This window comes from Trypanosoma melophagium, assembly GCF_022059095.1.
Source record: "Trypanosoma melophagium isolate St. Kilda chromosome Unknown ctg37segment0, whole genome shotgun sequence".
Taxonomy (NCBI): domain Eukaryota; phylum Euglenozoa; class Kinetoplastea; order Trypanosomatida; family Trypanosomatidae; genus Trypanosoma; species Trypanosoma melophagium.
The window spans coordinates 246,553-273,707 of NW_027125174.1; the positions used below are offsets into that span (position 1 = coordinate 246,553).

The 27,155-nt window shown below is 39.5% G+C and overlaps 10 protein-coding genes across 10 annotated transcripts; all 10 read left to right on the forward strand.

The window, feature by feature from the left end:
* Positions 1 to 375: 375 nt before the first annotated feature.
* Positions 376 to 5,877, forward strand: LSM04_007088 (uncharacterized protein; the record flags this gene model as incomplete). The annotated part of the gene is made up of 1 exon (XM_067335874.1): positions 376 to 5,877. One exon carries the CDS (start codon positions 376 to 378, stop codon positions 5,875 to 5,877), a length of 5,502 nt encoding a protein of 1,833 aa, XP_067188430.1.
* Positions 5,878 to 6,648: 771 nt separating this feature from the next.
* On the forward strand, positions 6,649 to 9,375 carry LSM04_009000 (uncharacterized protein; the record flags this gene model as incomplete). Its single annotated transcript, XM_067335875.1, has 1 exon — positions 6,649 to 9,375. The coding sequence occupies one exon, from the start codon at positions 6,649 to 6,651 to the stop codon at positions 9,373 to 9,375; it is 2,727 nt and encodes a 908-aa protein (XP_067188467.1).
* A 1,014-nt stretch (positions 9,376 to 10,389) lies between these two features.
* On the forward strand, positions 10,390 to 17,664 carry LSM04_008790 (uncharacterized protein; the record flags this gene model as incomplete). Its single annotated transcript, XM_067335877.1, has 1 exon — positions 10,390 to 17,664. The coding sequence occupies one exon, from the start codon at positions 10,390 to 10,392 to the stop codon at positions 17,662 to 17,664; it is 7,275 nt and encodes a 2,424-aa protein (XP_067188457.1).
* Positions 17,665 to 18,340: 676 nt separating this feature from the next.
* Positions 18,341 to 18,958, forward strand: LSM04_006575 (Peptidase S24/S26A/S26B/S26C; the record flags this gene model as incomplete). Its single annotated transcript, XM_067335878.1, has 1 exon — positions 18,341 to 18,958. One exon carries the CDS (start codon positions 18,341 to 18,343, stop codon positions 18,956 to 18,958), a length of 618 nt encoding a protein of 205 aa, XP_067188424.1.
* Positions 18,959 to 19,492: 534 nt separating this feature from the next.
* On the forward strand, positions 19,493 to 19,828 carry LSM04_001067 (Rad60/SUMO-like domain; the record flags this gene model as incomplete). The annotated part of the gene is made up of 1 exon (XM_067335879.1): positions 19,493 to 19,828. One exon carries the CDS (start codon positions 19,493 to 19,495, stop codon positions 19,826 to 19,828), a length of 336 nt encoding a protein of 111 aa, XP_067188315.1.
* A 314-nt stretch (positions 19,829 to 20,142) lies between these two features.
* LSM04_007426 (Rad60/SUMO-like domain) lies at positions 20,143 to 20,478 on the forward strand (the record flags this gene model as incomplete). Its single annotated transcript, XM_067335880.1, has 1 exon — positions 20,143 to 20,478. The coding sequence occupies one exon, from the start codon at positions 20,143 to 20,145 to the stop codon at positions 20,476 to 20,478; it is 336 nt and encodes a 111-aa protein (XP_067188432.1).
* Positions 20,479 to 21,047: 569 nt separating this feature from the next.
* LSM04_005100 (uncharacterized protein) lies at positions 21,048 to 21,809 on the forward strand (the record flags this gene model as incomplete). The annotated part of the gene is made up of 1 exon (XM_067335881.1): positions 21,048 to 21,809. One exon carries the CDS (start codon positions 21,048 to 21,050, stop codon positions 21,807 to 21,809), a length of 762 nt encoding a protein of 253 aa, XP_067188389.1.
* Positions 21,810 to 22,373: 564 nt separating this feature from the next.
* Positions 22,374 to 23,204, forward strand: LSM04_005145 (uncharacterized protein; the record flags this gene model as incomplete). The annotated part of the gene is made up of 1 exon (XM_067335882.1): positions 22,374 to 23,204. One exon carries the CDS (start codon positions 22,374 to 22,376, stop codon positions 23,202 to 23,204), a length of 831 nt encoding a protein of 276 aa, XP_067188392.1.
* Positions 23,205 to 23,605: 401 nt separating this feature from the next.
* Positions 23,606 to 24,115, forward strand: LSM04_002071 (uncharacterized protein; the record flags this gene model as incomplete). Its single annotated transcript, XM_067335883.1, has 1 exon — positions 23,606 to 24,115. One exon carries the CDS (start codon positions 23,606 to 23,608, stop codon positions 24,113 to 24,115), a length of 510 nt encoding a protein of 169 aa, XP_067188332.1.
* Positions 24,116 to 24,787: 672 nt separating this feature from the next.
* On the forward strand, positions 24,788 to 26,968 carry LSM04_001518 (Ribose-phosphate pyrophosphokinase; the record flags this gene model as incomplete). Its single annotated transcript, XM_067335884.1, has 1 exon — positions 24,788 to 26,968. The coding sequence occupies one exon, from the start codon at positions 24,788 to 24,790 to the stop codon at positions 26,966 to 26,968; it is 2,181 nt and encodes a 726-aa protein (XP_067188324.1).
* Positions 26,969 to 27,155: the final 187 nt, after the last annotated feature.

The following is a 27,155-nucleotide window of genomic DNA, read 5'->3' on the forward strand; positions in this document are numbered from 1 at the left end:
TTTTTCTCTTTTTTTTTTTGTTTGCTTTTTACTGGGTAAGAAAAAATAGATAGGAAACGAAGGCGTTTTAATTTTAATATAAGTCAATAAAAAGAGATCTTATCCGATTTTCTTTTTTTTTCTTTTTGCAATACTAAATATATATATATATATATATATAATTATCATTTACGTTGCTATTTCTGTTTCATATTCTTCTTGTTGTTTTGTTTTCTATTCCGTGGTTCGTTCCATTCTCCTCTATTTATTTGCCCTTCGCTCTTCTTCTTCCTCTTTGTGTTGGCTTATCACTATTGGTGTATCTCTCTATTCTCATTTGGCCCATATATATATATTACACTCAAACCAACAATCCGTTGAGTTCTTTGCCGAGTGATGTACACCTTCAAACGGCCTCAACAACAACAAGATGAAGAACATCATCAACGACAACAACAACAATACGATAATTTAAATGTGGGTATCAATGCAGAGGCGGGTGTTCATCACGGTATGAGTACAGATGTATACACATCGGCATACACAACCAGCGATATAAGTGGAAATATACAGGACGGTACCTACAACAACTATACATCCCTCCAACAACAACAACAAGAACAAGAGGGAGAAGGAGATCCAACACAACAATTACAACAACATTCATTAACATCTCTTGATGGTCAACTCGCAGAGAATGTCTCCCCGGAGGAAACCCTGCAGTACTGCCGGGCGATGATCCTCCGCAGTCAAATCGCCCCCCCACCGCACTGGCGCCGACTGCGCAGGGAACTCCCCGCGTCGATTGCGGAATTGCACCTCACGCCCTCCGCGCCGGAGGCCGTCCAGTCGACACCGTCGCCGTGTGTGGTGATGCTGCTGGAGAACACACTGCCGGAGGGAATGACGAGCAAAGAGTATGCGAAGAGTCTGGTGAAGTATGTGGTGGATCTTCTGGCCTATCAACGGGCGGCGACGGCGATTACATCCCTGCGGTTTGTGAAGATTGGGAAAGAGTTGTCGCAGCTCGTCGTGACGTTTGGGCGGGATGTGCAGTTGGCAACTTTGGTGTTGGAGGAGTTCAGAAAGGTTGGACTGCATGCGGGGTTTGGGGCTCCCATGTTGGATCATAGTATCCATTCGAACTATCCGAGTTATCCACATCAACAACAACAACAGCGAGAGTATGATGCGCCGTGTGCGACGTTTCATATTACAGATTATAGACTTACTATGCATAATGGAACTGGTATTACAGCAGAGGATATTACGGCGTTATTACTACCAACACGTAGTCCAAATGATATTAGTGTTGTGGAAGGATATGAACGAGGGGATTTCTATGTGGCAGTCTGTCGTCCAGAAACTGTTCATGCGTGGTTGTGGAATCCGTTTTGTTCGTTTGTAGTGCAGCGAACCTTGTTTGAGCGTTGTGGGGTTTTGATAACAATGGCAGACTGTCCACACAGTTTTCTCAGTCGTGGCAGTAGTGGTAATAGTGGTATGAATACAACAAATACTACCACTGTTGATGATAGAAAAGGTATACCGTATGCATTACAGCAGATGCCATCAACAGCCCCAAGACGCCGTCATATGAATTACGATGGGAATATGAGTGGTGGATATCTTAATAATGCGGAGGATAGTGGATTTGAAGAGGATGAAAATGAGGATATGATGATGGATGGGCGATGCGGTGGTGTCAATGAAGAGTTTTTAAAGAAGAATGATTTGGATGATGATACTGTTAATAATAATAATAATAATAATAATAGCGACGATTATGATGATAACAGCAGTATTGGGAGTCATAATCATAATATGAATGGCGATCGTACGGCCAAGGGTGCCGCCTTAGCCTGGGCTCGTAATGCAAAGGAGGAAGTTGATATCTTTGAGGGTCTCAATAATAATAATAATAATAATAATAATAATAATAATAATAATGATAATAATAATAATAACAAGAGTACAGAAGAGTCCAATACTTCTCTAGCGTTTGTGGATGATGTGGATGATGATATGACAAGGCTTTTTCATAAAATGAATAAGGAAAAACAACAACAACAGCAACAAGAAGAAGGAGAATTAGGGATGCGTGGTGTTGGAAATCAGTTTATGGCGTTCATCCAACCATCCCCAGGCAGTCTCACAGGAATGCCGGCAATGCCTATGCCGTCAACGCCATTTTCTTTTCCATTACAACAACAACAACAACAACAACATTACGAATATTATTCCCCTTTAGGAGGAGGAGGAACTGTTGGTGTTGGTGGTTGGCAGCCGCAGACAACACTACCGATGGGTGATCCTCAGGCTATGATGATGACCACACTCTTACCGTATAGTGCAGAGATGGGAAATATGTATGAACCTGTAAAGGAGCAGAAAGTAAAGTACCCTGAACTTGTGGATGATGTTAATAATAATAATAATAATAATAATAATAATAATAATAATAATAATAATAATAATAATAATAATAATAATAATAATAATAATAGTACAGCAGCAAAACAGGCAGGTGATGAAAATTTTACTTCACAAGGAAGGGAAGTGCAACAAGATCAACATCAGGGATCTCAACAAGCCATTTACTGGAATCGTATGGGTGGACAAGTCGTTGGTGAATCTGGTGTTGGTTTTTATCCCATGAATCCAATGCCTGTGTATGGTTCACTACCTTACGTACCACCAATACAACAAGAACAACCATATCCACAACATACATTTAATATTCCAATGAATAATATGCCTTCTATTCTTGGGCAACCAAAATATAGTAATTCATTTTATACTGGTGATGATGGTATGAGTGGTGGCAATATGAATAATATGAATACAAATAGTAATAGTGGTGGTATTGGTAATAGTAATAGTAGTAATAGTACTATAGGGGTTTCACCTCTTCCGGTGTTACTAAGTACACCACTGGCACCACCAACATCACAACCATCAACACAACCACCCGTAATAACAGTGAATGATGCACATGAATGGGCAGAGAAACTGATTGAACTTACTCAAGTTTCCTTTTCCTCATCAGGTGAGGTTGATGAACCTAAACCAGATGAAATAACTCAAGCAGTAGCAGAAATAACAACAACAACAACAACAACAACAACAGAAACAAAAACAAAAAATTCTGTTAATGAAGATACTTATTCAGGATTTTTGTTTAATCATGTTCCGTATACCGCTACGGTACCACCCATAGTTGGAGAAATAGAAGAGATTATGACATTCTTGGAAGAACATCATGTAGGAATAAAATTAGTTATTAACAGTAAAGATCCAGAAATGCAAGAGAGTCGACAACGTATTATCGCAGCACTTCTTTCACGTAATTCTGGAACAGAAAACTCTGAAGAGATGGATTGGGTACAGGAGGAAAAAGGTACCGATGCTGAAGGTGTAAAGTATCAACAGTTACCCGCATTATTACCATACCTCTTAACAAATGTTCGTGGAATAGAAATTATTTCCACCCTCGCTGCACAGGAACCACTATTACTACTCCCATTATTAACCCGTTATGTACTTCCCTTTTTATTAGATGCTGTTTTTGTGCAAAGTGTATGTGTTGTAGCTCTCCGTGCCGTACCAACGGCAAACAATCCACTTGTGCATCGTATTATACGTTATTGGGGACCTCTCACAACGTGGTTAAATGCACATATTCAATCTCAGGCAACCGCAGCAGAAGCCCGTGCGGAGATTGAAGCGTCTACACATACATCAGCATTTGCACAATCACTTAAATCTACCACAACGACTGCTGTAGTTCGACGACTTACTTCGCAGGTGGGTAATACGATAGATATTTTGTTAGCAGCACTTTCAGAAGAGCAGCGTGATGATATTCGAGAATATCTTGATAACACAAATGCATTGGTTAATTTTATGAAACTATTGCAATCACCAGAAGAAGAAAAAAACGAAGAAAAAATACAAGAGAAGAATGAAGAAGAAAAAGAAGAAGAAGATAGAAAAAGAGATGGAGGAAAGGAATCTAAAGAAATTTCTAGTAAGATAACACCTTCTTCTTTGTGGGGTACTGAAGGCGCCGTTCATCGTTCATTGCTCCGACTCTATCTAAATGCCAATCTCTTTAGTGGTACCGTAGTAGTTAATACATTGTTTGTACCACAAGTATCCTTGACACGAGATCACTATTACTTTGTACTTGTGGCTTTTTCTAAAAGTCATGTAAGTCCTGTTTTAAGTAAAGAAACAGCGTGTGTGTGTGGTGCCTTCTTGCGTCTCATGGAGCAGAAGATTCTCAGTGTAGAAAGTGATAATAATAATAATAATAATAATAATAATAATAATAATAATAATAATAATAATAATAATAATAATAATAATAATAATACTGCCAAGACGGATAGTGGTAATACTTTACCACAAGTATTAACAGAAAAAGATGCTGTACATCTTATGGATGCCGCTTTGCGTGCCGTTGATTCTTTGGAGGTATACACGTGTCTTCGAGATGCATACTTTACAACACCTTCCCCTGCAAAACGTTATAGTCAAGTGGAAGCTAAACTTTCTCAAACAACACCACCAGCTACTACACAACAATCCCATCATCATAATACCCATAAGGCACAACATGATGATGATGGTCATTCGTCTGGAGTACTAGCACTACCAACAACAGGAGTAAGTAGTAATAGTAATAGTGGTGGTGGTTGGAATACTGAATGGACAGTAGCGATGCGTAATTACCCATTAGTGGGTGATCCCTTTACACCGCTGCCAACAGGATGGACAAGTGCGTTAAGTAGATCCTATGGGCATTATTACTTTAAGAATGCTAAAGGTGCAGCCACGTATAGACATCCAACAGATGCAACAGAATTTATGGCAACACCACAAGCCTTTCTGCAGGAACCTGGTGTAACAACCACTCTTAGTGAGGTTGTAGCGCTTGCAAACTCTACATTGGCAAATGCAGCAACAAATTCTTCTGAGAAAAGTGCATCTATTACGGAAGAACAAGCTAAAAAGTGGCTGCAGGATCAACGTATGCGTGTGGAACCTCTTGATATGGCGACACTTGCGTTATTGAAAATAAAGTACCGCGTTGGTGGAGCTACAGGGCGAAGAAGTTATCAAACAACAGGCAGCGGCGGCAGCAGCAATCATAATAATAATAGTGCTGGTAAGTCTTATCGACACCGCCGTGACAGCAGCGAGGAGAATAGCCATCATCATCATCATCATCATCATCAGCATCACAACAACAGTATTAATAATAACAATAATAATAACAGTAACAGTAATAGTAATAATAATAGTTCCCGTAAACGTGGACGTGTGGCTTCTCTTCACCCGGCCGATCTCCAACGCCGACTGGCCGCCATTCACCGCGCCTATCCCCCACGCGGCCATCCCTTCCCCCCACTCCCCCGCGGCTGGACGTGCAATCTCAGCAGCACGAACGGTCTGTATTACTTCCGCCCACCCCGCGGCGGGCCGGTGTATAGGCATCCCATCACAAGACGCGAATACCGCGCCGCCCCGCAGGCGTTTGTTTTACATCGCGGTGTACATCTCAACGCCGTCGCCGTCGCCGCACACTGTGAAGTGAAGCGGGTGGAGGGATGGCTGCGGGACCAGCGGCAGCGGGATGCCCATTTAGATGCCGCTGTGGCTCGCATGATTCCTATTGAGTACACAGCAAGTCCAGACTGTGATGAGGTCGAGGATGAGAACAGTGGAGTTGGGGAAAGAGGTCATAGTGGTAATAAAGAGGAGGAATCCCATCAGCACCAGCGGCGTACACAAGAAGAAGAGGAAAAACAACAAGTAGATGAACAGGAGGAAGAGGAAAGGGAAGTTAAGAAGGAAAAGAAAGAGGAGGTGCAGGAGAATGAGAAAGAGTAGCGTGATGTGCAATCTTGTGCAAGGTGGGCATGAATTACTTTAAAAGAAAGGAAAGAAACGAGGATATATTTCTCTTTTTTTGGTTTAATTCCTTTTGATTGTTATTCATCTTTTTTAATATAAAGGAATGAGAAGGGAAAATAAAGTCGGTGAAGGTTAAATGGGAGTATGTTAATTAATTAGATGGCGCAAGTGCTTTCCATTTTTTTTTTTCGATGTACAAATAATTTCTTCTTGTTGTTCTCTTTCTTTTAGTTATGCCTTATTGTTCGTGTTCTTTTTCTTTTTTTTCTTGTTTTTTACCATTCTATTTTCAATCTTTATTACTTTCTATGATGTTTTTTTTTTACTTATTTCTTTTTCTTTTTAATATTATTTTATAAAACTCTTTAGCTACGGCGGCGGGTGAGGAGGAGGGGTTGAAGCGTTTACACAGGAACGAAATTAGCGTTCGATTCAAGGAAACTAATAAAAGATAAAAGAACGGCACAAACAAAAGAAGAGAAAAAAAGGAGTCTCTTTGTGTATATAAAGGAAAAATTAAGAAAGAAGGAGAACTCTTTAAAGAGGATAGTGAAATAAGTCCATATACATAGTTCACGTGAGCAGAGGTACAGACGGATACAATCACCACCCCAAAAACAAGACAAATAGAAGAAAAACACTAAGGCGTAGGACAGCTATTCTATTTCTTTTTTTTTTCTAACTAAGAAACAAAACAAAAATAAAAAAAACTAAATATATAAAAAAGAAAGTAATTCAGCGTTTGTTATGTCCACTACACCAGAAGCGGCTGTAGCGGCCAGCATGTCTCTTCGCTGGGCAAAGTGTGGGGATGTGTACTACGCCGCCCTGTTAGTACCGAATGAAGAGGCCCCTATTCCTGTGGAGAGTGGACACGCATTTGTGGTATTTCTCGGTGATGAGACCGGGGCGGCTTTACCGATTAGTGATATTGAACCATACGATCCACATGATACAACACGTACGAGTCACCCAGAGGCCGCCGCGGGTGCATTAATTGCACAACAACTTATTGCAGGCGCAGAAGCAGCAGCTGCTGCTGCTGCAGAAGAAGAAAAAGAAAAAGGAGAAAAAGAAGAAGGGGGTTGGGAACGTCTACATGAGGGTGGGAGTCATGATAAGAAGAAAGAGAGGAAGAGCAAATCAAAGGAGAAAAATGCGGATAAGAATGATGGGAAAGTGGAGGAAAGAGGCGGAGAGTTAATGATGACGCAAAAGATACGACCAAAGAAGGGAAGGCGTCGTGACAGTGATGAGGATGAAAATAATGAAGAGGAAGATGCATTATTACTTCCTAGGGCTGGTAGTAAGAGAACCCGTCGTGAAAGAAAAGAAGATGATGATAATGAGGAGGATGATACGACGAGGAGTAGTAGTGAAATAACTAGTGAAGAACAAGAACAGCAAAATCGTTGGGATGAAATGGCAGAAGATCTCAATTTAACTTCACCATCACGAATGAATGGTAGAACCAGAGGTAGTACAAACAATAATAAAAATAAGTCTACTGGTTCGACCTCTGCTAATGCTGCTAGTCAACAACTTGCTTTATATGGTAGTGCTAATGTAACTCCGTTTTTAGCGGAAATCCATCATCACTACCTAAAAGCATTGGTAGAAGCATCAGAAAGTGATCGTCTTTTAAATATTCAAGAGTGTGATCTTGTACGTGCGGTAGAACACGAATTACGTTCATGGAGTGGTGAAGTGGCATACCTCGAGCAGTTATTGCAAGATGTGGAGTCTGAATATAATAGTCTTGTTTCCCACCCACTGCAGAATGACAGTAACAGTGTTGCCATAGTAGAAGAAGAGGCCGCTGCTATTCGTAGTCGTTTAAATCGTCTGAAATCTTCTTTTAGTTTGGAACGTCTTGTACGGGAACATTTACGTGTACGGGAGAAACCAGCAGAACGACGTGAACGTCGACGTCCACTTCATTCTTCCTCTTCTTCTTCTGCTGCTGGTGCTATTGGAACAACGGCATTCGTAGATGCATCTATGGCGTATCTGTTAGATACAAAAGCGGCGGCGGCCGTGCCACGGGAGTTAACGCAAACGTTAGCGCAGCGTTATAGAGAGCAACGGGTGCGACGTGAACGTTTATTATCATCGCAACAAGGACTGGGAAAAACAGGATTTACAGCACCTGTTTCACGTGTAATGGAGAAGTGGCGCCGTTCACGGGAGTTAATGTTAATTGATCCATGTCGTGCCTCACAGCCGGTCTCCCGTCGCTATTCCGAGAGTCTTGCGAAGGTGGAACGGCATGCGTTAAAGTGTCTTTCAGCGTATTCAACGTCTTCTACTGGTGGTCGTCCTGGTGCTGGTGTGGATCGATTATTATCTACATATCAACGACAGCAGCAGCTGGATAAACTGCAGCAGCGGAGATTTAAGGCACCGGTGAATTTGTATCAATTTAGTGATTTGAATGAAGACGAAACGCAGTTGACGGCAACCGTGTATCAAGCCAGCAGTAGTCATCCATATATGCCAAGTAGTGGAATACATGGTGAGGAAAATCTCAATGATGATAGTAATAATAATAACGAGAATAACAATAATACTAATAATAATGGAAATGAAAATGATGAGGGTCAAAATGCTTTTCATATACCACTTATCTCTCCTCTTCGTACAAGTTTTGATCCACGTGCTACCTTTGCGGTGGATCCTGCTGAAATAATGCATGAAAAGGCATTAGCTGAACAACTCGCTATGAAAAGTATGCAATACAGTCAGAGTATATTTCTTCCCTCAGAGGAAACCGCATGGGAGAGTAGTGAAGTCTATGATGCCGTACAGAGAAAACAACGAAGTGGTATAACAGGAACCGCAGGAAGACGATCCATGTCTCGTGCCTCTTCGCGTGCATCTTCGGTTGTTTCCGATAACACCAGTTGTTATAACAGTACGACGTACAGTAATCATAACAAACCTATTACCAGCAATGGTGGTAATAAAAAGAGTGAAACAGATCGTCGTTCTCGTAATGATTGGCGGGCATCCGCAAAACGTACAATTCTTGAAGAACTCACATTATATCTACGCGGTAGAAGAGGTAAACCGGCGGTACTGAACAAGGAACAATTTCAGTTTATTGCAAAGAAACTACTCGATCGCGCCGTGCGAAGTGAGTCTGAGCGTACAGGTCTCTCCATGTCTCTCCAGGCCAATAACGCCAGTGCCCCATTTACTAAAGATATTGAATTACGTCTACGTAAGTCTGTAGATAATTACATTCAACGACACTTTGCGGCCGCCCGTACACCAGCGCAGCAGCAGCAATATGAACATCAACAACAAGAAAAGGGAAGAAGTGCTGATATGATGACGGTGGCTACATCAATGGAACGTACAACTTCTGCGCGTCGTGCGGCTTTACAACGACAGGATGATGATGATGAGACACGATCGGTTATGGGGGCGCATCTACACACCACAGACTCTCCTGTGTATGATGATCTGTGAATAAAATGATGATCAAAAGAATAAATGAAGGAATTTGAATCAATGGCGTTGAGGTAATGTGCTATGGTGTGTAAATAACAAGAGGAAGAAGAACAATAATGATATGATATGATATGGATAGAGTGTGATGGCGAATGGAAGGAAAGAGAGAGAATAAAAGGAAAGGAAAAAAAGCTTGTTTTTATGTTAACAAGAGGAGGAAAAATAAAATAAAAAGAATGAACATTTGCGTAAAGAAAAGCAGAGAGGTACACAAACACTTTTTGGGGGGATGGAGAGGAAGAGTATGAAGCCATATTGTTATTATTATTAATATTATTTAAAAAAAGAAAAACACCTCAGTTAACGATGAAGCGTCTGTAAGGTGTTTGAAAAAGAAAAGAAAAAAAGAAGGAGGTTTTTTTTTTTAACTGTATACAAAGAAGAGAAGATGAATGACGATAATAACATAAATAAAAAGGAAAAAAACAAGGGGGAAAACGTGTGAACTCTGTTTGATGTGAAATGGGTAAACCCCAAAAAAAATCTTGGATTATTTGACTAAATGTACTCACATTGGTCTTTTTTTCTCTGTCCTTATTATTTTGTTTGCCTGTATGTCTCTTGCAGTTCTATGCCATTTTCATTTCTTTTTATCTTTGCCTAACTATATATATATATATATATATGTCTACTGCACGCCCATGTGCATACACACATAGAGGAGGATTTGCACATGTATATGATACATAAACACAATTATTTCTTTGTATCTTAACATTCAATAATATTCTATAATTATTTTCTTTTTTTTTCTTCTTTTATCTGTTCTTATATATATATATAATCCCTTAGAGGAGAGGATACACCCAAACGGACGGAACAACAGAGAAACAGACACACACACAAACACAAACACAGAGACTTACACACCTACGTATTTATATATTTATACATCTACACATTATAGTGGATAAAAGAGAGAAGAAGCGATAAAAGAAAAGATATAAAAGAAAGAATAAAATTACATACGAGATGATATCTTGTGCTGCCATTCAGAAACTCGAGCGATATGGACAACTCGGGCAGAAGCGCCGCAGTACAGAAGACTTTGTGCAGTCATCACTGAAGGACCCAAAGCGTGGAAATGTGTACGCCCTCACACACACGCCAACGTGGACCGCCTGTTTACAGGCACTGACAGGAAATGAAATGAATGACCTGCAGAAAATGAAAAGGAAAAAGAATGAGGAAAAAGAGGAAGGGGAAAAGAGCGATATACATAATAATAGCCGAAAAATGTACCCATATCATAATGAGGAAACAAAGAAAGAAGAAGAGAATGAAGGAGAAGAAAAGGTAAAAGATACGTCAATAGCTGCTTTAATAATAACAACAACACCAGTAGTTGCTGTGAATGATTCTTTATTGTATGCTATAAGTTTTGCCACTGCACTTGTAGCACATCACATGGATGAACAGCGATTCACTCAACCGGATCAATCTCAGCAGCAATCCGAAGTAAAAGATAGTTTAAATGGTAAAGTATTTGGTACGCGTTTAACAGAAGCCTCAGAACTTCTTACATTATTAAGTGATGTGGCTGAGGCATGTGGACGTCATATTCATAATCGCAACGATTGTTCATCTGTAATAATGACTCAAGCCTTAGCGCATCTCATCTCAACAGCTGCAGATACTGTAATGATTGCAACTATTCTACGATATGCTAATAAAAATGATATAAGGTCTGAAGGAAAAATAATACAAAAATTGTGTTGTAGTGCTACAGCATTATTAGCAGCAGCGGCGAAACAACTTCGAACAGCACAAACACGACAACCGTTAAATTCATTACATAATGTTCGACCCTGTCCAACACTACTGCAGCAATTTCTTACAAAGGTAAAGGCTATGAACTCTACAATTTTAGCAAAACCAACAAAAACAAAAACAACACCCCCATTCCCATCAACAGATGTAAATTGTGAAGATATGTATACGGCAGAACTACAAGCACAAGATAATGGTGCTTTAGTTACAGCACGTATACTTTCATGGGCTAATTTAACGAAATCTGGAACTTTAATAGCCGCCCTTACACCCTTTACAGTATTTCAAAAACTTAGTTTGGTAGATGCACTGGTCTCTGAGGCTCCTGCAGGGTTTTGTTGTATGGATGTGGAAAACTATCGTCGTACATTATCTTTATTGGTTTCTAGTGCGGCGTGTAATAGAGCCACACGTATAGTCGTTTACTTTCGCGGAGATGATATTAAACTTCTTCAAAATAATGTACGGGATAGTGCAGAGTACGCCCTACACACACATGTCACTTCACCACCTGTGGAAGAGTCTACGTGGCGCTCCTTGGCGCAGATATCCACAGAAAAAGCAGAAAAAGAAAAAGAACAACAACAACATTATGGAATACTTCTTCTTACGCAATGGATGGCGAGTATTCCATTCTTTTACCGTAGCTTCTGTGCAGAGCAGAGCTGGGTTGTATTTGCACAGGAACAGAGACGAATGGTGTTGTTGCAGGAACGTCAGGCATGGCGTCAGCGACGAGAACAACGAAAACGTGGAATTTCAAGCGGTGGTTCATCTAATTTAGATGAACAAGAACGTGAGAGAAGTTTGGGTGGTATTAGCAGTAGTAGTAGTAGTAGTAGTAGTAGTAGTAGTAGTACGAAAAATGATGGTTTAAATACTAATAATAATAATAATAATAATAATAATAATAATAATAATAATAATTCGGATGGTGATGATAATAATAGCATTATTAATGATGATGATGATTATGATGAACGACGATCTTTACTTTCTCATCAGAGTGCAATTTCACTCGCGAGTCGAGCAAGTTTGCTCTCTACCATGTCAAAGAGTTCTATGGCCTCTTACCGAACATTTATTTCCGTAATTGATGCTGCCCGTAATGGCAGTGATGAGGATGGACGTAATGGGCAAGAATTTACATTACAAGTTCATCAATCTGAAGATAATAATACAAATCTACCATTAATTCTATTAGAGGAACTTACACTTGCCTTACAACGATTTGTGGAATCTGCGAGTGAGAATGGTGCCTCTTATCTTTTAGATAAATTTGGTCTTCGTGCCCTGGTGTGGCGAACTATTGGTGAAATGTATACCTTTATTCAAAGTACTATTACCAGCTCTACGGTTACTGCAATAACGGCATCATCATCATCATCTACAACTACAGTCAAAACCCCAGCTTCTATTTATAGTAATATTAATACTAATAATTCGGCTGAGACACCCGCTGTATTTCACTTGGGTCATGATATTCGTTATAACAAGGGTCTTGGATATGAAGTACTTGGATTATTGTTCGCAAAAGTCATTTTGCCTCAATTACTTAACGTGCATGGTGGATCCCGTGCGGCTCGACGATTAGAAGAAGCCGCCCTCACCCGTTGTCTCTCCGCCTATGAAGTGATTGCCCCACAAGTGATTGATCAGAATGTACCGGCGATTCTCCGAGTAGCGGCTCATGTGGCCAATGCAACTGTACAACAACAACAACGTGAGGAAGAAGAAGATGAGAAAGAAGTTCATACAAATATTACAGCTACTATGTTGCATGAATTTATTATAAATCTTGTAGATCGATTAGGGAAGAGCAATCAAATTCCACTCTTGCTGGATGCTATAGTATCACACGTAAAGGCCGAAGGTAAAATCGTACAAGCTACAGAAGAAGAAAAAGTTAATAATAATAATAATAATAATAATAATAATAATAATAATAATAATAATAATAATAATAATAATAATAATAATAATGAGAATGAGAATGAAGATAATGACGGTACTACAACAGCTGGTTTACATGAAATATTTGCTCATCCAAGAGTTCGAGCTGCACTTCTGCAGGCGTCTAGCATATCACTTGATCCAGAGAATTTATTGGTACATCTTCTGACATATATATCCCGTTGGGCCTCTGTAGATGATGAGAATAATGATAACGAAGAAGAAGAAGAACCAGACGCTGCTGTTAAGAATAATCATAATAGTATTACTACCGGTGGTATGGGAACTGGAAATACAATGTGGAAATCGCAAGTCACCACTACACTTTCGCAATTACAACCGCAGGAAGCTCTTTTCTTACTTGATATGGTAGCTACAGTACTGGAAGGTGTTATTGCAACATCTATTACAGCTAGTGCGCTCCTAGAACGTGCGGTAGAGTTGGAACTCATACTTTCTACGTTTCTCGTTAATCGTCTACATAAAGTATTCTTTCGTAGCGGGGAAAAAAAAGAAGAAGAGACTGAAGGTTCTACATCATTTGTATTTGCGAGACATGTGGTAGTACGTTCTTCTATGCGACGACGTCTCATGTTGTATACACTTCATGCTATTTATCAAGCACGTGAGTTGGTTTCCTGTTGTCTGCAGGATCTCGGTATTAACAATGTTGAGGCATATCTACAAATGTTAGAAGAAACTGTCTGGCATGTACACACAGACGTTGGGGCGCTTGTTGGTTCACTCACAATGGAAGATCTACATGCCACTATGCGACTCTCTACACACATGCGACACGCCCCATTTGTACATCGTGCTGTATTATTACCACAACTCGCCCTTCAACGCCTAACATTAGCCCGTTCTGTCTCTGTAGCGTTAAATATGAATGTAACTCCAACTGTGGATGCGAAGCGTTTGGTTGCTTTTGTATTATATCACATGCGGTTTGTTAGCGATGGTGGATATATTGCAGATGGCGATGCTGTACTTGCATTACAGCTGGCGGATCGAATTAGTGAAGAAGAGTGGCGGTGTATTGTGCACTTTGGTAGACCGAAACGTGTGCGGGAGGCACTTGTGTGGCTCTTACGTGTAAGCTTTTCAACATCTATTCGTTCTACTAATACTAATAATACTATTGGTAATAATAATAATAATAATAATAATAATAATAATAATACTGTTGAGAAGGGAGATGCCTGGCGGTCTGTACAGTGGCTTTCACACTGTCTCACACACTGTGCTGGTTTTCTCTTGGAGGCGTTGTGTGATGTAGTGCTAAGTATTACAGACGAAGAGGTTCAATCGTGTTTTCGCAGTGTAAAAACAATGGAGAAGACAACGAATGAAAAAAATAAAGAAAATAACAATAAAGAAGGAGAGGAAGAAGAAGAAGAAGAGACAACGTTAGAACGGCTTTCTGCGGCATTGGGGGATGTCTTACGTCGAGTTGGTCATATCCCACAGTGGCCATCCCTCTTACAACGTATTGTTCACTGGATTTTATTACTTGCCAAAAGGGAGGAAATAGATGAAAACGAAAAAGAACAGGAAATGGTGAAAAAGATAAAACGAACTGATAAGAATAAGAAACTTGTACAACGCCACTTACTTCAAGAACGATTGTTACAGTTGGTGATGGATTTTCTTTCTTGTGAAAGTGGTGTACAGTCACTCTTTCGCCGTATCTTACTTCAACCAGAGGAAGAGTCTCAACAGCTATTAAAAGAGAAATTTCCTGTTCGCCAGACTGGGCGTAAAATGAGTAGAGATAAGGATTACGAAAATGAAGCCTTTATAAAGGCTATTAAAGTTCCTTTTATCCTATCCACTATTATGATGAAAACGAATACTGTTTCTGTGAATCGTGATGATAATCATACGCATGAGGATAATGAAGATAAAGAGAATGACACACAAGATATGGAAAATGATAGAGAAACCATGATGAAACAAACAACAGCTGTTTGTCGTCTTCTTATTCAACAAATCTTTTCAAAGGAGTTTGCGCTCTTATTAGTACGTTACTGTAACTGTAACTCTACAGAATCAAATAGTTCTGCCAGAAGAACATTTGGGGCAAATATTCTTTCTCAGCTCTATACTACCGCATTAACGGCTCTCTCTCGTGGAGCAAAGACATCACGTGGAACTTCTTCCTCTTCATGTGCACATATATTTACAGTCTCTACGGTGCATGCCTTACGGGATTGTTGTAATGCGGGTGATTTCACTTCTTTATCCACATTTTTAGGTGCTATGAATGGCACTCCTGTGGCCTTTGTGAGTGGAACACGTATGAATAGTGAGAATAATAAGACAGAAGAGGAAATGGAAGGTTCTGCCCGTAAACGTTATTGCAGTGAAGCTGAGAAGTCTAATGAATACAATAAAGTCTCAATAGAAACATCCACTACACCACAAGAGAACACGAATAGCAATTCAAAGTCAAGAGATGATAATGAAGACGGAAGAGGAATAATCACTTTTCATGAGGTTTCACGGCAATGGATGGATCTTCTTAATACACTCTTTTTTCAGGTTATGCAGAATCTTTCAAGAAGTGAAATAACGAAAGAGTCTCTTTTCTGTGCCTTTACTTCACTTTATGTTTCGCTTGGGAGAATACGTGGATGGACCCCACGACCCAATAATAGTACTATTAATACTAGAGTAAAACGTGTAATGAAAAGTAAAGACGATCATCACGCACAGTCTAAACAACATGCATTACCATCGCAATCTCAACAAGAAGGAGAAGAAAAAGAAAAAGAAGAGGAAAGAGAAGAAGAAGTGTTGGGATTTGGTAAACATGTGGGTAGTCTTGCTGCCGCTTCTATAGCTGCACCACGTGTAGAAAATACTGTAATGGAATTATCTCAGCTCTTTGCTCCTATTGATACTGCAGGACGTCGTTCTAGTCTTTCTATACTTGTTTCAATGTTAACATCAGGGAATATACACGTAATACGAACACTGTGGGTATTATTTATAGCACATGAGGAACACTGTCATCTCACTCTAGATGCTTTTTCCCTTCCATCCAGCAATAAACACAACAATAAGAGCAAACACCAGAAGAGTAATAATAATAATAATAATAATAATAATAATAATAATAATAATAATAATAATAATAATAAATGGCTTGCTGCGGTGTTGAGTTGTTTCGATCCACGTGAACACTACAGTTCTCATAAAGATGCCATGCAACAACTTCTCAATGCGGCAGAAACAGCATTAACACATGAAAAGAAGAAAAATCGTACATTTGTGCTCTCAGCATTACAACGTGAACTTGTGTGTTATAGTGATACGGCAACAAAGTGGATGATTGAGCAATTACGTGTGTTGCCGTCATTATTATTATTATTGTTTTCAAATGAAACAGCATCAGCGTTAGTACTCCCACAGGAGTATATGCATGCCCTCTTAAATGAAGCCATCGCACTCACTCCGTTATCATCTCAATTATCTTCATCTTCTTCATCTACTTATTTATCTTGTTTACGGCGACACAAACAATTACTATTGATGGCAAGTGAGGCACTTCAACAACTCAGTGCGGTTCCACATATGCGGTTTAGTACATGGCGGGGTGAAGTGAAGCGTTTGCTTGTGGCGAGTGGCTCAACCTCTCTTCATAATACCGATATTAATAATAATAATAATAATAATAATAATAATAATAATAATAATAATAGTTCTATAGCTTTGTGGTGCCGTGTGTTAGAGCTCTGTGCCCTACCTTTACCAGCACTCCATCACGACGATGTCTTTGTCGATCACGAACTAAACTTTATACATAATCTCCTATCTGCTCGCAGTTATGCACTCTGCAGTGGAGATGAGGAAAAGTTATTATTACGCGTATTACGACTATTTGCCCGTGCCTTATTACCACTTGGTGTACTGTGGTGTCGACCGCATTTATTGCCTACACTTTTATCGGAACTTCTTACACGTTGTCTTGACGGTGTTGGGCACGGACACTGTGGTCGTGTGGTGTTAAATCAATTGTCATCCTTCTTTTTTCAACTTGTGAAGGATGCAACCCACGGCAATAATAATAATAATAATAATAATAATAATAATAATAATAATAATAATAACAGTGCTGGTGCCTCTACGTCTGTGAAAACACTTTGTCTCGCTGCGATTACATCGTGTCTCTTTCGTCTCTCGGCGTCTTACGTGGATGTCTTCACAACGCACAGCAGAGACGTGGATTATCTCGCAGTTGACTTTTTGAAGACATTACAACACGTTCACTTACCACGACGTCGTACACCTTCTGCATTACGTCATCCTCCCAATAATAATAATAATAATCAACGTCAGCAGAAAGAGAAAAAGGATGAATCATCAGATCCCTGGAGATGGTCAGATGCCACGATGTGTGATCTCAGTTATGCGTGTATTGGTAATGATGATGCTCAGAGTTTACTACGGCAGGCAGCAGAGCGTGTGGAGGAGGAGGATGGAAATAGTGAACGACAGATATTTATTATTCCAAAGTAAAAGAAGTCTTGAAAGATAGAGAGAATCTGAGAGTGATTGGCTGAGGTTTATGTGCAGCCCTTTTTTTGTTTCGTTTCGTTTTGTTGTTGTAGTTGTTGTTCTTTCTTCTTTTTCTACTTGGTAATAAAGATCGAATAATTATGAGCATACATATTATACGTATAAATAGTCCTATTATATATATATATATATATATATATATATACTTGCCGGGATGAGTAAGAATTAAAAAATAATAACAATTAAATTTAAAAGAAAACAGTATTTCTATTTGAATCGACAAAAAAGCCCATATAGCACTTATAGGCATACATTATTTATGATGTTATCCATTCATGAAGGAAGTAAACAGGTGGTATGTGTTTTTTTTTTTCCACTTCATTTTCTTCCTTTTTTTTATTTTTTGTTGGCTTTTGGTTCTTCTCTCACTAAGGATTTTTTCACTTCCCCACGCACAAGTGCCTACTCACAAAGAAGAAGAGGACTAAATAAATAAATAGATAAAAGAGAAAGTAAAGGCTTTACTTTTCTTTTATATACAAATTATTTATATTTATATATATATATATATATATATATATATATATATATATATATATTATTTTTCTTGCTACACCACTCAGCATAAGAATACCAAAAAAGGAAAAAAGAAAAAAAGAAATAGCTTCACACAAAAATGAGCTCCCTGCATGCATACGTGGAATCCCCCACAATACCCCTTATTCATAGACGCCGATTACCCATACCAGATGAACGCAAATCTGGTTTACGTGGTAAACTCCGTGAATTCTTTAAACAACTAGCTAATGGACAGGATCTACGTAGTATTCTCACAGTAGTAATGGTCTGCACCGTCTTCTTTGCTGGCTGGCGCACCGCTGGAATTGCAATGAATTGTGAAAATCCCCTCGTTGTGGTGCTCTCCGGCAGCATGGAGCCCGCCTACTACCGCGGCGATCTGCTCATTCTCCACAAAACCACACCGGTGAAGATGAGTGATGTGATTGTCTTTTCGCTGCCCGATCGCACAGTGCCCATCGTCCACCGCGTCCATCGCCTGCATGAGGACGGCGGTGTAAAGTGGTTTCTCACCAAAGGCGATAACAATGAGTTTGACGACCGCACATTATACCCGGATGGATATGAGTGGGTTAAAGAGGAGGATATTATTGGGAAGGTGCTTGCTATTATCCCACGTGCCGGCTTTCTGACCATTCTAGCGGAGAATAGGCCATGGGTGAAGGTAGCCGTCTTGTCTACAGCACTGATTTGGGGATGGGTGACAGGTGTATGAAGAGTGAAAAGAAGAATAGAAAAAAAGAAAAAACAACAACAAAAAAGAAAGGAAAAAGGAGAAAGATTTTTTTCGTTTTTTTTTCTAAAGTAATGAATATTTGTTGTTGTTTATTTTGTTTTTTTGCTGTTGCACAAGGTATGGCTATATCCTTGCTTGCCCCTCCAATTCCTCTTACCGTGGGTGAGTTATAGGTGTCTCCTTATTTGTGTGCGTCCTATGGTGGGGAAAGGTGTTTTGATTTGCAATAGCAGCAGAAGGAGAAAAAAAAAAGAAGGTATGCGTACTTGTGATGTCAGCCTATTTCACTATTTAAATCCAGTACTATATATATATATATATATATATATATATATATTCAATGTATATTTAGAGTATTTCCTCTCTCTCCCTCCCTCCCTCTCTTCTCCCTTTTTTCTTCACTCTGTATGTATATATATATAATGGATACGCTAAGCCGCTGGTGAGGAACTCCCATTAAAGTAGCGTGAAGTTAGAGATAATCGGCTTGTTTATTAATTGTGTTCATTACAAATGGAGGGAAGTGCAGATAATCACAACGAAACCTCCAACAATAACAATGGCACAACTGCGGAGGAGACGGCAGTGAAAGCGGAAACCCCAGTGATATCCATTAAGGTTGTGAATGCAGATGGAGCTGAGATGTTCTTCCGCATTAAAGCTGCTACACAGTTAAAGAAACTCATTGATGCCTATTGTAAGAAACAGGGTATTTCACGCAGCAGTGTGCGCTTTCTCTTTGATGGATCACCCATTGACGAATCAAAGACCCCAAAGGATTTAGGAATGGAGGACGATGATGTCATAGATGCAATGGTCGAACAGACAGGCGGTCAAATCTTTTATTAAAAGGATATTATGATTATGAAAAAATAAATTTTTTTCTATTTTTATCTCTATTCTTTTAATTTAAATGTATTTGGCGTCATGGTTTAGTTGATCTTTGCTATACCTCTGCATAGATGAACTTCTCTTTGCTATCACCTTTTTGCCTATATCCTTACTTGATGCTCTCTCTCCCTCCCTCTCTCTCTTCTCCCTTTTTTCTTCACTCTGTATGTATATATATATAATGGATACGCTAAGCCGCTGGTGAGGAACTCCCATTAAAGTAGCGTGAAGTTAGAGATAATCGGCTTGTTTATTAATTGTGTTCATTACAAATGGAGGGAAGTGCAGATAATCACAACGAAACCTCCAACAATAACAATGGCACAACTGCGGAGGAGACGGCAGTGAAAGCGGAAACCCCAGTGATATCCATTAAGGTTGTGAATGCAGATGGAGCTGAGATGTTCTTCCGCATTAAAGCTGCTACACAGTTAAAGAAACTCATTGATGCCTATTGTAAGAAACAGGGTATTTCACGCAGCAGTGTGCGCTTTCTCTTTGATGGATCACCCATTGACGAATCAAAGACCCCAAAGGATTTAGGAATGGAGGACGATGATGTCATAGATGCAATGGTCGAACAGACAGGCGGTCAAATCTTTTATTAAAAGGATATTATGATTATGAAAAAAAATATATATATTCGTTATTGAAAATAAGAATCTCACTACATGGTTATATCTCTATCTGCGTATATAAAGGTATATATTGCTTTATAGGGAGTTCGGCTCGCTATCTGGGGTGTTTTTCTTTATTTATGTGTGTATTTTTCCTTTAATCTCTTTATTTCTTTTTTCTTTAACGTAACACATTCAAAACACGCATGCATGTGTAATGTGCTATTTTTTTTTTCTGTCATTTTGCCAAATTCAATAGGAAATATCGGTAAGTTTGTTATCGAAAAAGAAAAAAGTAAATTTAGAGTGACTCCATCCATTGATTGTGTAGGCATAGAAAATATAGCGTGATCAGGCAAACAGCACCAACACTAATAACGAAGGCAAAAACAAAGAGTAAATAAATAAAGAAGAAAGAAAGATACTGTAGAAACCCTTCTTCTTTCTTCTTTATTATTACTACTGTTCCCCCTTTGTTGTCACTCTCTGTGATCACCCCACTATCCCGTTCAATATCTCTTATTATTAATTTATTACTATTACTATTTATTAGTATAAAGATGGCGGAGGCCAAACAGTCGGGTTTATTATCGCGGGCGGACATCCACGAACTCGTGCGGGCCCTCACGGCTGAAATGCAGACGGCGGGATTTAACGAACGGCTGCGGGAGGCGGTCGCTAACGGGCCGGTGGTGACGAATGATATGGAATTCATTGTCATCGTGGAATCGTTGCAGCGGGAGTTTATCGCCAGGCAATACAACGAGAAACACAGTGATGGGAATAATAATAATAATAATAATAATAATAAGAGTGAGAAGACAGTGGATGGGGAGGCGATACTGAAGGAGTTGCAGCAGGCGGTCCTGCGCTTCCCAGATAAAGAGACGGAGACGTTAATTAGAAATATGTGTATGGTGCAGGAATCACAGATGCTCGCGTTGTGCACTTCAGCCCCAGAGTTGTCGGAATTGGTGAAACAGAAACAACTTCAACAACAGCAATATCTACAGCAACAGCAACAGCAACACGGACATTCCCATCAGCATGGGCCGAATTGTCAACATGGACACTCACACGGAATGCCTAATCCACAGCAGATGATGGAAATGCAGATGGCCGTTCAGTCGCTTTCACCGCAGCTGCGGGAGGATATGGTGCGCATTCAACAGCGCATGCAGAGTGGACAGCAGCCAACAGCGGAGGAGGCGGGGAAGATGCGGGAGATACAGAATCATATAATGGCGTTTATGACTACAATGAGGCAATTCTCAAATAACCCCGTTCTGAATAAGGCTGAAGGAAATGCTGCAAAGAAGTAGAACAGGAGAGAAAGGAAAGAGGGAAAGAAAGAAAGGATACTGAAAAGGGTTTTTAATAAGCAAACATGATGGGGGAAATACTCAGGTGAATGTCCTTTTCTTTTATGTTTTATTCTTGCTTCCCCTCTTCAGATCATCTTTCTCTGTGGATTGTGTACGTTATGCTACAGAAAAAAATGAGCTATGGTGAGAGGCTGCTGCTCATCATCCAAAATAAAGGACGAAGTATTGTGGGTGTTTGTTTGTTTGTTTTTTTTTGGCCGTATTTCTCTTCTTGGGAATAAATTATTTTTTTCGTTGAATTTATTATTATTACAGGCTGTAATTCCAACACTTGGAGGCTAGTAAATAAATCCTCAGATATGCTCTTCTGCTTTTATCGTGGTTGTTTCTTTCCCCATCTATTCTCATTTACATTCTTTTTCTCTTCTTCTCTCTAATTATATCTATGTATTTGATTATTAGAATAGAAGGAGGAATTAAGGAATAAGGAAGCAAATAGCTACTGGTAGCATCTCCTTTAGATATATATATATATATATATATATCTGATTTCCATCTACAATGCCACCAAAACGACGTACTGCTGGTAAAAAAAGAGGCCGTGCTGCAGAAGCCACTAATACTACAACTTCCAGTGATGTTGTTCCCGAATCCACAAAAACAACAAAAGGAATAAGAAGAGAAGAGGAAGAAGAACAAGATGATGATTGGCTTCATCGCACTCCAATATCGACACCCCAGCGAACATCGAAGGATCGTCCCTCCATTACAACATCACCACGGTTGTCTAATATTCCAGCGGCTGCACAGGAATTAAGTCATACACCTCGATTTGCCTCAAAACGTTCTCGCAGTAACGATCATACAGACAATCAAAGTCGTAGTAGTAGAAGCACTAGTGAGAGCCATCCTGATAATAATACACACACTGAAGAAGAAAGAGAAGAGGACGAAGAAATGCAGGCGTGGAATATGCGGCGGACAACGACGGGTGATAGTCGCCGCAGTATGAGCAGTGTGGGTGTGAAGGAACGTCATAGTAATAGTGCTGTTTTACACGGCGAAGAGGGATTCTTTCATGATCTTAAATCTATGCATCCACTGCGAGTACGCCTTGGAGTCTGTCCACTACCAGGAAATAATAATACTAATAATGATAATAACAATAACAACTTTGGTATGTTACCCACATCAATACAAACGACTGGAGATATAACATCAACAACGGCGTTGCTTCTCGGACCACGTAAGTTTTTTACATTACCAGAAGAGAAGGGTGGAGCTGATGTTGTTGGGTGGGCTGCGGCCTTTCCTTCAGTCTCTTTAGAGTTGCCGAGTGAAGGTGTATACAACAAGGCTTCTGTCTCTGTGACATTGATGCTTCCACCATAGAGACGGGGAAAAGGTGTGTGTGTGTGTGTAGTCGAATAAAGGTTCGACTGTGTTTGTTTGTTTTTCTTTCTTTTTTTTCTTTTTTACTTGCCTTGTATGTGTATATATGTGTTTCTCTGGTGAAAGAGATATATGGGATAAAAGGGAGATACTTCAATGCGTACTGTATCTACAGAGGCAGAGAAGGATGGAGCTATTATTATTACTATTGATATATATATATATATATATATATGTTTTTTTCTTTTCTTTTTTTCTCTCTTTTCGTTGTTGTTATGATTATGGTTTTATTATTATTATTATTATTATTATTATTATTATTATTATTATTGGATCTCTGTATATATAAGTGTGTTATAGACAAAATATTACAAAGCGAACAAAACACATAAAGATAGAATATGCTTCACTCTGAAGAGACATCAGCGGCAACGGCAGTAAGAATGATCAATAGTGATATCTCACGAGGAGTAAAGAGAAGACGAACACCATTATTATCATTATCAGCAGAAGAAATACAAATGGCAGAGATGTACCACAGACTCACACTACAAAATCAATGGCAATTGTTTCAATTACTCTCCACACCCATGTCTAATAATAATAATAATAATAATAATAATAATAACACTGAAGATTCGGCAGATAGAGCACAACTTTCACTTGGGCGGTGGGTAAATATGATGCTTGATAGTCATATACGCAAACAACCGCAGGGAAATAAAGAAAAACAACAAAAACAATTAGAAGGGAATGACTCTTATGGAGATGATTTGCGGGATTTATTCGTGCGGCTGCAGCAGTACTCGCATGATGGTTATAACAGCGCATATGGGAAACGTGGGAGAGTTGTAGATGTATTACAGTATCATATGCCAAATATATGGAGTGTTCTTACACTAGATGAGTAAATAAACGGGGATTGGTAATATGACCTATTATCCTTTTTATTTATTTATTTATTTATTTATTTATTTATTTATTTATTTATTTATTTTTTGATTTTTTAATTTATTCTTTGGATTCTCATTTTATTTATTTATCTATTTATTTATTTATTTATTTATTTATTTTTTATGACCTTTATTTACAGAGATTTTATATATCCCCATTGTTTTTCTTTTTTCTTGCTTTCTGTTTCCTTCTCATATATCTCTTTTGTATCCCTTAATCTACTTCTTTTTGTCGTATATACTTAATAATTAATCTCTTTTTTCTCTCTGATTTTCTTTGCTTTCTTTAATTTCAAAAAATAAAAATAAAAAGCTGACGCAGCGCTGCTGTCGTGTGGGAAGTTTCCCTCGATTCGTAAAACCCTACCCACACATATATAAACAAAACGTATTCAAACGCACACACTTCCACACACGCTCACGTTATTTGTGTAAATAACCAAAAATATAAACTATAAATTATATTTATATATTTATTTGTTTATTTAATTCGTGTGTGTGTTTGTTTGATTCTTTCTTTGTTTCCATTAACCGCGCATAGATAAACAATTCATTTCTGTGAAAATTATTAACAAACCCCTTTTGTGTGTGGGTTAGAAAAACAGAATATATATATATATATATATGGCGATGCGTACAGGCAAAGGTCGTTCGGAGGGACAGGCGTTTCATCGTCGTCTCCTCTCGGAGTATAACACCAACATCACACTGGAGAACTATGTGGCATACTTTCAATTAAAACCAATTGCAAAGGCTGTGGAACAATTACGAAAGGAAATTGAAAAACGTCAAAGTGTGGCACAAACAAAAGCAGCAGCAGTAAAAGAAAAAGAAAACGAAAACGAGGCGTCAATGTTAAAAACAAATAATAAAGATTCAGTAGGAATTGCCGCAGAGGAGTCTGCCGCGTCTGATGTATCTGTACTGAATGAATTAATGGAGAAACGTCAACAACTGCAGGATGATTTCTTTACCCAGTTACATGAATCATTTATAAGGGTGCGAAATTATCTGTGGAAACTTGAGAATGATCTCGTTTTACGTGTAAAGGATTTAAAGGAACTCACCGAGGATGAGATTCGAGCACGCCCAGAGCAACATATTCCACAATTATATGTTTCCGTACAGTCTGTTCAACAATATCGTGTACTTAACTTGGCGGCTTTTCGTAAGATTATGAAGAAATTTATGGAGCGTTGTGCCTGTGATAGTCTTGAACTCCAACAACGCCTTATGAAAGTAGATGATATTATTGCTCGTAGCTCACTCTCACAACCGAGACTTGATCTTCGCCGTATTGTACTTGTTCTTATTGCCCTTTATGGTACGGTTTATCGCCTTACATATGAAGATACGGTGGCACATCTCAGTCAATATGAACATCAGGATGGTGTAAACATTCGTCGTATTTTACCCCACAGTGATACATTCTTTTTTATGTTAAATTTCCCACATCAGGAGAAACAAGGCGATTTCGCCGTCCGTATCTTATCAGGTAGTACGAGTCTCTTTTGTGAAAAGATGATATGTGAGGTGCTGCAGTGCGAACGTTACCCGCCGTGTTGTACGCAGTTCCCTAATGGTGAAATTAATGTGAAAGTTTCCCGCACGTTACGTGGCGATGATGTATTTGTACTTCAATCCCTTGTCAGGTGCGATCAGGTTGGTCTTTCCCACTCCGGTGCACTCATGGAACTGGCGTTAATGCTACACACCGCCAAGTTAAGTTCCGCCGCCCGAGTCACGGCTGTGATTCCGTATCTTTCGTATACGAATAGTGTTTCTTCCATGGCGGTGGTGGCGGAGTTGCTGGAGACGATGGGATGTCAGCATGTAATTACGGTTGATCTCGCCAGTGAACAGGTGGAGGGAATGTTTTCAGTGCCGATGGAGACGATATCGGCCAGGTATGAGTTTGTGCGGTATATTGCGAATCAATTAACGAGTGAGGGACATGACTTTCGTAATATCTCCATTCTGGCGACAACAGGGACATCGGTGAATCGGGCCAAGAACTTTGCAGATGCGTTAATGCGATATAAGAAACTTTCACCGGGGGAACAGTTTGTATCGGTGTGTACAGCCGTACATCGTCATGCCTATCCACGACAGAAAAATACCGCAGAGTTGTTGGTGCATGATGACTCGTATACACCAACCGTCTCCGGGGCGGCGTCTCGGCAGAAATGTAAAGAGAGAAAAGTGAATACGAATAGATCGGCGGGTATTATGCAGTGGAGAGAGGGCGTCAGTCCGGCAAGGAGTTCTTCCAATGAGAATACCGATAATGAGCAACAGCGCGAACAACAAGATATGCAAAACTTATCTACACCCGTGAGTGATATAAGCTCTGCGGCTGTTGAAAATAACAGTACACTCGCTTTTGAAAAGGCACTACGACGACAAGAAGCGGGTGCGGATGCTATCCGCAATGCCCCAGTGGACAGTCTTGTTTCAACAGAGGGAGTGGTACTCGTTGGTGATGTAAAAGACAAACTCTGCATTATTGTGGATACCGCTATTGATGATGCTATTTACATTGGCCGTACAGCAGAGAAACTACGAGAAGAGGGGGCCAGTCGTATTATTCTCATTGCCACACACTTTATTATATCTGGCGGGGCGGTGGAGCGGCTTATTAACAGTCCCATTGATCTCATTGTGGTAACAGACAGCGTGGATCAGGATGAGGTGTTTAAGAATCCACGAATAGCGCAGAAACTGCGAGTACTGCCAATTGCCCCACTCCTAGCACGTGCTATTGAGAAGATGCACACAGAGAACGCCCTCGCTACGCTCTTTGAGCAGTAAGCGGGGTGGGACACAAGGTCGGGTAATATGACTCACATACACGTGCAAATAATAATTAAAAGGAATTTAAAAAGTGAGAGGGAGAAAAATAAAGATAAAAAAAAAGGAATGAAGGGAAAATGACAAAGAAATAGATCGTGTTAAGAATATGAGGCGGAGGAGGAGGAGGAGGAGGATGTTAATTGTT